This window comes from Gigantopelta aegis, chromosome 15 (assembly GCF_016097555.1).
Source record: "Gigantopelta aegis isolate Gae_Host chromosome 15, Gae_host_genome, whole genome shotgun sequence".
NCBI classification, from domain to species: Eukaryota; Metazoa; Mollusca; class Gastropoda; order Neomphalida; family Peltospiridae; genus Gigantopelta; species Gigantopelta aegis.
Window position 1 is genome coordinate 12,698,979 of NC_054713.1, and position 10,288 is coordinate 12,709,266.

Genomic DNA, 10,288 nt, shown 5'->3' on the forward strand with positions numbered 1-10,288 from the left:
ATGGGAGTTAAAATGCATAACTTTTATTCCTTTTTTATATTATTTATTCCATTACCACCATCATGTAAAATATATATAATTTGTTTTTTTCACCGAGTCTGATGTGATCAAACATTTAGTTTTTCTTTCATGTTTTGATGTTTATCGTTTTGCGTTCATGATTCAAGATAAAAATATGCAAATACAGCGTCCAAATTCAAAATAATATGTGCTTTTAAGTTGAAGTTCTCTTACTTTCATCTATAAATTAAAAGTTAAAAAAATTTATCCATTAATTTCTAAGATTTTTTTTTACCCTCCTTACCCTGACTTTCACTATTAACTCCAAAATTTGGAAATTGGCGTAAATCACATTTTAGAAATTTAGAATTTAGAACTCTAAATTTTGGTTTATATAATATATTTATAGAAAAAGTTGACCTTGGTGCACCCATTGCCTCAGTGGAACCAGTTAGCAGTAGCAGTGGCAGTGAACCAGATAACGTGGAGCTTTCACTGAAGAAAATGAAAGATCTAAATTTAAATAAAACCTCAGCTGCTGTGTCGAGAGATGACACTGTGGCTGATGTCAGGAAAGAGACCTCGGTACCAGCCGGCGGAGATGTTTTCATAGCATCGGCCACTATTCCAGGTAAAAACAACAAGAAAATCCCCCTAAATATTCCAAGTCACTATATAATAGGACTCATAATCGTGATTTACTTGAAGTTGCCATTTACTTGTAGTCACCATTTACTTCTAGTCACCCTTGTAGTCACCATTTACTTGTCACCGTTTACTTGTACTCATCATTGTAGTCAACATTTTCTTGTAGTCACCGTTTACTTCTAATCATGGTTTAATTGTAGTCACTGTTAGTCATCATTTACTTGTAGTCCTGGTTTACTTGAAGTCACAGTTTACTTGTAGTTGTGGTTGACCTATAGTTGTGGTTGACCTATAGTTGCGGTTTACTTGTAGTTGTTGCTTACCTATTGTTATGGTTTACTATAGTTGTGGTTGACCTATAGTTGTGGTTTACTTGTAGTCATGGTCCGAAGCACCTGTCCATTTCTATTATTGGAACAAATTCCTATTGGTCAAGTGGACCGGCCAGCCCAGACATTGGTATCTCGTGCATGATTTAAAATAATAAATAAATAGTGGTCAATATGGCTGGTGTTTCAGACGTTTGTGACTTTAAAGTCTGCTTAAGTATATCGCCAGTCACTGAAGTCGGACCTACAGTAGTGTCAATCGACTGCCATTAGGCTAGACATTTGTCAAAGTCGCTGAGTCGGTCAATATATTACACAGACATTAACGATAGCACCATTCTTGGTTTAGAGAGCCATCAAGGTATTACACTCCAATTAAAACAAAGGACCCAGAATTTGCAACTGGTTACAATCAACACCTGTCAACACCCGTGTACGGAGCTCTGTCGGGTCGAGTGTCCTAGTCCAAAGTAAGAGACTTTTGTGCAATACAAACTGCTTAAAATAGCATAAAATATAATGAAATAATCTATAAATGTATTTATTGTTGACTGTTCAATGTAGTGTATCCAATAATTATAAAGGATTTTAAAATTAACAAAAGGTTTCCACCTTTTTTTTTAACAAGTGGGAGTAACCAGAACAGCTACATGTACTGTTATCTCAAGAGCCTGTAGAGGTCAAATTTCATCCAATCAGTGATGACGTTATTACTATCTTTGTCTAGCTCAGGCTGTCAAACGCTTCAACGGTGCCATCTTTTATTAATTTTCAAGATACAGTACTGAATACTCGTACTTTTTATACATATATGGGAATTAAAATTCATAACTTTTATTCCTTTTTTATATTATTTATTCTATTATGTAAAATATATACAATTTGTGGGGGTTTTCACTGATCATATGTGATTATTTTTTTATTTTTTTTGGTGTTTTCATATTTATCGTTTCGGGTGTTTTCATATTTATTGTTTCGCATTCCTTCATGATTCAAGATAAAACTACAAATATCACCTGATATTTTAGACCGAAAAAACTATTTGGCAAAACACATACTTTGCATGTGCATCACACAGTTTTTTTTGTCAATGATTTTCTTTCGATTTTTCATTATTTTTCTTTTTCAATTCCTTAATTTTTATGTTTGTCAACTTTCAAAATTTCACATCTGACCCCAATCGTCGTTCAAGATCTTTGGTGGTCATAAAACCTACTGTAATACTGAACTACCGGTTGTGATGTTTGCCCAATTAATTAACTATTATCATATAACCATTCCCCACAGCTACATGTAATATACCTTACAGTTTTGGAATTGTAAATTCTTATTAGAGTCCCCCTACTTTTTTTGAAGAGTATATATATATATATATATATGTGTGTGTGTGTATGTATATGTATATGTATATGTATATATACAGTCGAACTTGTATATAACAACTACTCAAGGGACCAACAGAACGTGGCCGTTACGGACAGGTGGCCTTTATACAGAGGTCCCAAAATATTCAATCGAGACCCTAACATATTTCGCTATAAAATCTCATTATTAACAGTTGTAACCGTTTGATTTCCTTTGTTAATTCCAATACCCCTATACGTTCTAGCACTAGTTATTCTAAAGTTAAGGCAGAACGATTTTATGGTAACATTTTGTTTGACAGTTGGTTCATAAATAAATAATACAAAACTGAAATTTACTTTTGTTTAATTGGGATTTATACTCAAGTGACTTGTTTAACTCATTATTACTTTTCTGTTGCCGCTAATCCATTGGTACGGTACTTGCATTGGAATTACGTCGCGAACTGCAAAAAAAGCAATTTCGGTAAACAAAGGTTGCGATTTACCTACACTAAGCATACCGGCTTAACTAAATTCATTAATGTTTGCCGCTTGGTGCAAACTGCTTATGAACAACAATCATGCCTGGTTGACAACAACAACAACAACAACTTTATTCATATAAAGATCACCAACGGTGGTACATGTGTGACGGTGAATGTTGACAAGCAGTATACAGAAGCTTACATCCATACAAATAGATTACTAGGGACTAGTAGGCACCTTGGTTATAACTGCCTTTGATAATACTGCAACAATCAGATACTGTAATACATTCTTATTGAGTAATGATTCGAGCTGAACTATCGAATGTAAATTGTACAACCGCTGGAACCGAACAGCTGTTGACATTTAACAAATTAACAAAATGATTAAAATAATGCTTAGTATTAGTAAACGTATATTTGTTTACGATGCAAGTTCAGACCTTATTTTTGCTAAAAAAAATAGTGGCTGCTGCCGCGTTGGACAGGTGGCCGTTCTATAAAGGTCAAATAAAGAAAGAAATGCCTTGGTGGGGTTTCAGGGTGGCCGTTATGGGCAGGTGGCCGTTATAGAGAGGTGCCCGTTAGACCAAGTTCGACTGTATATACATATATATATCAGGGTTGAAAACTGGCTATAGGCGACTAAACTTTTTACAAAGGTAGTCCGTTGTGTGACCATCGATTTTAGGGTCTGGCAAATATAGTACTGGTCAGTTAAAGAAACACACTGAAACTGAATCAAACGTGACAAAGCACACCAGCAGCAGAAGACATAGAACATGCATTATATTTTGACAGTGCCAGACTCAGCTTCTGTGGTTTTGGGCCGAGTCTTTCTAAAAATAGAGCTCAAAACGTTTTGCAGACATTGCATGTATTTTTAAAATCTGGAAGTCGTCAGCTTATTGGAATGGATATGCCATAATTATCTAGCAGACCTACTTTTTAACAATTGTTATTCAATGAACTATGGTAAAAAATAATCATGTTTAATTAGCTTATATTATTCTGGGACAAAATCAAGAATTTATTTTGTAGTTTTAACTTACACTAACACATGCGTGTATATAAAAATAACAATGAAATTTCCGGTACCACAGGCATTATTTCAAAAGTCGGTTAATTGATTGTCAATGTCATTGTCGGTATTGTTTTAAGTTTTAAGTGATTTGCATGACACCAAGCCTTACATGATGACATATCCGTCCAACTATTACTGTAATAAACAATAAGTATATTCCTCCTATGCATTTGTGTAACGGCCTGCACCAGACCTTGCCTTTTTAGATGTGCCAGTGCGATCGTGCTTGTACAGTGCACGTAATTTCAATGTTGCGAGTGTGAAAAATAATGCATGTTACACTTAACAAACAGCACACGTAAAATAATTGTGTATATTAATTGCCACTATTTACCTTATGTGGCTGATAAAAAGTCCACTTTAATAATACCAAAAAAAAAGTGACATGAATGGTAAGCGTCCATGCAATCTTTTAATATATGACAGGCACTTATCTTTGCTATACAAATTGGAAAACATTGGTTTAATAGACATCTTCGAATATGTACCAATCTGATCAAAACTCCTTTGCCTATTTAAGTTATTATTAGTTAGAAACAGTCCACTTTTGTAAGCTCATAGATCACAGTGTCTTATAAGGCTAACTCATTTACACTGTTCATATAGTTAAGGAAAATGATGGACTTGAATTAAATACCGCTTCTGTAGCCTACGCAAATGAATGCAAATGAATGCAAAGCTTACGTTAGGTCCCAAAAATGGCAAACGTGTAACGTACTTTCTACTTTCTTTAAAAAAGAAATGAAATTTAGACAAAGACAATTCAGAAGTAGACAGAATAATAAAAAGAAGGAAAAGAAATGATAATAGGTATGTAGAAATAGGCCTAGGTCTATTATTATTATTAATTTTTTTATCTTTAAAAAAAAAATCAAATAAAACTTTAATTTTTGTTTCTTTCAATACGGTAGTGCACACCTGAGATGCTTGGGTCGTAGTTCTAATTGAACCACCTCCTCAAAACCAGTGATGTTTTTCCCATCCCAACTATCCTAATCATGTTTGTTGTACATAATAATGAAATTTGAGACAAGTTGATTCCTACACGTTTAGCTGCACATTCATTTAACACTGAAAAGGTATGTATAATTATGTGCATCAACTTATTTGAATTGTACATATTGTAACTAAAAAATAAAATTGTTTGCATCAGTGTATGTCATAATTATATGTCTAGAGTACTGGTGAGATATTTGAATAACTCCATTCCTGAAAGGGAAAAGAAGTCCGACTACACTAATAAACCAAACAACATAAAATTAGAAGAAAATATTATTGGTTAATTTTTGCAACATACAATGTATGTCTACATTTACATGTACTAAATACTTCATAAATTAATAATGCTTGGTTTTCACTTGCCTTAGCATTTTGGTGAGTGCAATTTTTCACGCACCCAAGTGTATTGAGGTGTACGATTTTTCACTCGCCGTGATTTTGTCAAAAGCCAAGGACTAGTGAATAATGAAGTTCTGTTCTGTTGTTTTTTCAGATTTAGTTGTCTTTTGATATTTATTTTATTACAAGCCTATTACTGTTGTACATGTATTTACAATATCCAAATTAAACGCACACGTGTGCGTGTACAAACACACTCACACAGGCACACATGCACGCATTATTACATTTTACTGATGCAGAAAATATAACGTTTTTGGCTATTGTTCGTTTGCATCAAAAGGGAACCGATCAATTGGCATGTAACTTCATAATGAATAAAGATAAATTCATATAAAAACACTAATGTATTAAGTTTTAAACCCATGCCATCTCAAGTAACATTTTTTTTTTTTTTGAAAACGTTCAGGGTAAATTAAAAAATATATATTTACAAATTACCATCAAACTGCATACATGTAGGTTAAACCTTCTTTTCTAAAATAGGTTCTAGTCAGTTGATAGAACATTCAAGGGAATCTGAATGACAAAACTGTAATACATAATCAGTGCCATATATCGTTACAATGCAGAGTCGAATTGGGATTTGGCAAAATAGTGGATGATTCCATGGATCTCTATCTAGTGTCTCGCCTATAGGAGGATAGCAACTCTCAAGGAAATCCTTTACTGGATATTTCACCCCTCTTGCATTGCCACAGAGGACTGCCACTCCCAGACTAGTTTATTAAAGCAAGCACAGTTCTACCTTTAGTCTCTCTGTACTGCATTATCTTTTACTTCAGAGAGAATGCAAGTCAAGTTGCATACCTTGGCTGTTCTAGCATTTTGTCTTCACCCATGTATTAAAAATGAGATTTAATCTGTATAATTTAATGGTAATTTATAAAGAAACATTTTTATTTATATTGGATTTCTTTTTCAATTTTTTTTATTTGAGTTGGTATGGGTTTAAAACTGAATAATAATTTTTAATATGAATTTTAACTCTTCATTATGAAGTTACATGCCAATTTATTGGTTTCTTGTTGAAGCAAACAGATTATATACGGTGAGCACATTGTTATTATTCAAAAAAGAACATTCTAGCTTTTATTTTTGGCTGTGCAGTTAAATTTCAATGTGATCATTGAAGGGCTAGTTGAATTTGAGAAGAGCCAGTAATATTTTTCTTCAACTGGCCCTGCTGGCAACCATGGTTTTCATGTTAATTTTCATCCCTGATATATATAGATATAATTGTTTTTAGATTATTTATCATGGAGGAACACAAAGAAAGGAACATGGTTTATCCAGGCAATTGTCTACATCTTTCAGAAGTTTGCTCACAAAGATGATATCTCCAAACTGATGACCAAGGTAGGCCTATGAGTGTGGCGTAGCTTAGTGGTATAGCACTTGCCTGATGCACGGTCGGTGTAGCTTAGTGGTATAGCACTTGCCTGATGCACGGTCGGCATAGCTTAATGGTATAGCACTTGCCCGATGCACGGTCGGCGTAGCTTAGTGGTATAGCATTTGCTCGATGCACGGTCGGCGTAGCTTAGTGGTATAGCATTTGCCCGATGCATGGTCGGCGTAGCTTAGTGGTATAGTGTTTGCTTGATGCACGGTCGGTGTAGGATCAATCCCCATCTATGGGCCCATTGGGCGGCTATTGCGCATTCCTGCCAGTGGACTACGACTGGTATATCAAAGACCTGTCTGGGGAATGGTGCATATGAAAGATCCCTTGCTGCTAATGGAAAAATGTAGTGGGTTTCCTCTCTAAAACTATATGTCAAAATTACTAGATGTTTGACATCCAATATACATGTAGCCGATGATTAATAAATCAGTGTGCTGTAGTGGTGTCGTTAAACAAAACAAAGTTTAACTTTAACTTTAATCTATATAACAAAAATTGAAATAACCACACCAAATTGGCATAGTTTAAAATGTTCTGAGGTTTTGTTAAACAAACATTCCTTTCTCTATCTCTCTCTGTGTCTCTCGAGTCTCTCTCTCTCTCTCTCTCTCTCTCTCTCTCTCTCTATATATATATATATATAGGGTTTTTTGGTATCGACAATATCATATATTAGGAATAAAAATTGTATTATGCGAGCCTCTGGTGAGCATAATACGTTATTTTTATTCCTAATATATGATATTGACAATACCGAAACACATGAGGGTAATAATCTTTTTATCATATAATCTCAAGCTTAATACAACATGTTTTTGTAAACTGTACACACAACTTTAATTCCAGTCCACCATTACTAGATATTTAATTGACGTAAGAATATGTGGTGCAGTGTTGTTTCGAATGAAAATGTCATCAAACTTGAATATCATCATTTTGGATGTACTTACATCAAAATAAACGAGTGCATAGTGTTTTTTGTTTTCTGAACGCTGGACAGCTTTCAGTGTAAAATTGCTATTGAAATGTTTTTATTTGATGACTATGAATGCATATATGTCAATTATGGAATGTCACCCTAGTACGTTTGCTTAAATGTCAATAAACCTAGTGCTGTGACCTCAATTAATTTGTGACGTCAAACTAATCTGTGCTAATCGTGATGACGTCATATTATCGATGGTGGCGACTTTAGGACTGTGATTTCCTAAAAAAAAAATAATTAAAATGTTATTTTAGAAGTGTTATAGGATAAATAGAATTCGCTACTCGTGTTTTTTAATATGGAAAATATCAACCTCATCTAGTTAATCTCGGCAGAGCCTCGACAAATACCGATTAACATTGACTTGGTTGATATTTTCCTTATTAAAAAATACTTGTGACAAATCTTTTCTCTCTCTCTCTCTCCCTCTCTCTCTCTCTCTCTCTCTCTCTCTCTCTCTCTCTCTCTCTCTATATATATATATATATATATATATATATATATATTGCATTAGTGCAGCCTTTGAAATTCAGATCAATTTTATACAAAATACTAAACATTCCTTTCCTTTCCTATTCCTCATTACTGTTTGTTTTTCAGGTCAACCGTCTGGTTGGTCGGGGACGGACAAATGACGGTTTGATGCAGGTGTCGACATACGAGTCACGGCTGTCAAAAGATTTCTACTTCTTCCCAGGCCTGTGGTTATCGTCATCAGAGACACCAGCCCCTCCTTCTAACATGCAGCCTACTAGCTGAAACCATTTGACCTCTTGCTAACATCATACTCAAAGAAAATATTTAAATTAATGTGTCATGTACCTTTTTTTGGAAAATATGTAAGTAGGCAGGACTTTAGATTGCTCCAAAGCTGAGGCAATGAAAGGGTGTGCCCAAAATAAGCAAGCTGAAATGAAGTATAGACATGCTAACCTCAAGACAATTCCTCTCAAAATCAGTGGATTAATTATTAAACTGTAATTATAGATTAAACTAACTTGAAATGCATTTCTGAATGTGTACAACTCGTTACCAACTTTTATTAAAGGGACAGACCCTAGTTTCAACCCATGAAAATTAACACTCAATTTAGTTAATTTACAAACCTGTAACACATTTGGATAAAGTTACAATTGAGAGAAACATGAGTCTGTGACTTTGAAATGGTGAAATATTTTTAGACTCCATAACTGTTACTTCTAAGGCATGTGCGTTTCTAAAAATGTGAAAAATGCATTTTGTGATATTAAAAACACCAGGATGAAGAAAAACACTTCGAATGTATGGAAATTGCTAATCTAAACCATAAAATCTAAGTAAAATATGATTTCTGTTATAAAAAGCGACTATAATAGTCAAACATATGCCTTAGTGTTTGAAAACTAGGGTATGTCCCTTTAACATTGCTGCACTGAAAAGACCTTGGCGTGCTCAGAACAGACAAAACACGTTAGATCCTCTTTGCAAGTCTTTTAGCACTGCACTGCAAGGTCACAAAGTTGCGCGAGAGTTTAATGAATTAGGCCCATGTTGTGCCCAAATGAGTGTGATCTAAAGCCCTGGTAGGGGAAAAGTGTTGTAAAGTGTGTCACGATTTCACTGAATAACCATTGAACAACATTCTGCTTGAGCTACATTTTACTTGTCATGCAGATATAGAGGGTAATAAACGAGTTACCAGTTATTATGAAATTTATGTCCCGAGTAAAATAATTTTCACTTGTCATGAGCTTTAGCTTTAGTTTACATTTTTATTGGCTGAAACTGGGGTCTGTCCCTTTAAAGGGACTGTCCTGAACTTACTGACATTTGTAACAACATTTAAGAGATGTTGTTGAAAATACAAACACAAACAAATCTCAAAGAGCCAAGTTTTTTTATGTAAACCAGATCTCGCGAGAGTTTTACAAAGGGTTATGCATTACCGTGAAGTGCATGATAAACCGATAGTGTTACATCCTTCCCTCTATGAGAAGCTAAAGGTTCAGTTCTTAAAGTTGTTCAGAATAATAATAATGTGACAACTTGTTAATAGCTTTAAGAAAGATTAAATCAGAAACTCTAAAATACAAATTAAAATTAATACTACCACAAACTGTCAGTTATGAAATTACAGTTCATGAATATCAACTCGTATAGGTGACTGTTCATACTGAGAAATTCTTCACAAATGTTCTGCTTGACCGTTCATGAATATACTAGGTAAACCATTCATGAGAAAGCAGCATAAACACGAAAAACAGTAAAGTTTTCAGTTAACAAAATAGATCAATAATTGATTTTTAAAATATTTAAACAGGTTAACTTTTCCAACAGAATGCAGCAATAATGAAATAGCTTTGAAGAATTTCCTTAATATAAATGAACAAGTTATTTAACATAGTCCTTCCATCTAGTAGGCTGTTTGATGGTACGACCAAATCTGGATGTGCTGGGTCCAGACATACTCAGGGTTTCTCTTGCAGGGATTTCACGAGTTGATTCATGGTGACATGGCTTCTCGACACGGTAATTTGGTTCAAGTGTTTCAAACGGAAAGTTAGTCAAGACATTGTCTAGTGCAGGTTCATGCGTCTTTTTCAAATGTACTCTGTTACGTCGATAA

At 34.3% G+C, this 10,288-nt stretch overlaps 1 protein-coding gene across 3 annotated transcripts in view; it reads left to right on the plus strand.

Annotated features, from left to right (window-relative positions):
• Positions 1-8,676, plus strand: part of LOC121390246 (caspase-3-like) — a 29,682-nt gene extending 21,006 nt beyond the window's left edge. For all 3 annotated transcript variants that reach the window (XM_041522029.1, XM_041522026.1, XM_041522028.1), the window contains exons 7-9: positions 410-631; positions 6,540-6,649; positions 8,284-8,676. In XM_041522029.1, the coding sequence (XP_041377963.1) occupies positions 410-631; positions 6,540-6,649; positions 8,284-8,442 (491 nt within the window). In that variant the 3' untranslated portion in view covers positions 8,443-8,676. The remainder of the gene's footprint in view (positions 1-409; positions 632-6,539; positions 6,650-8,283) is intronic.
• Positions 8,677-10,288: the final 1,612 nt, after the last annotated feature.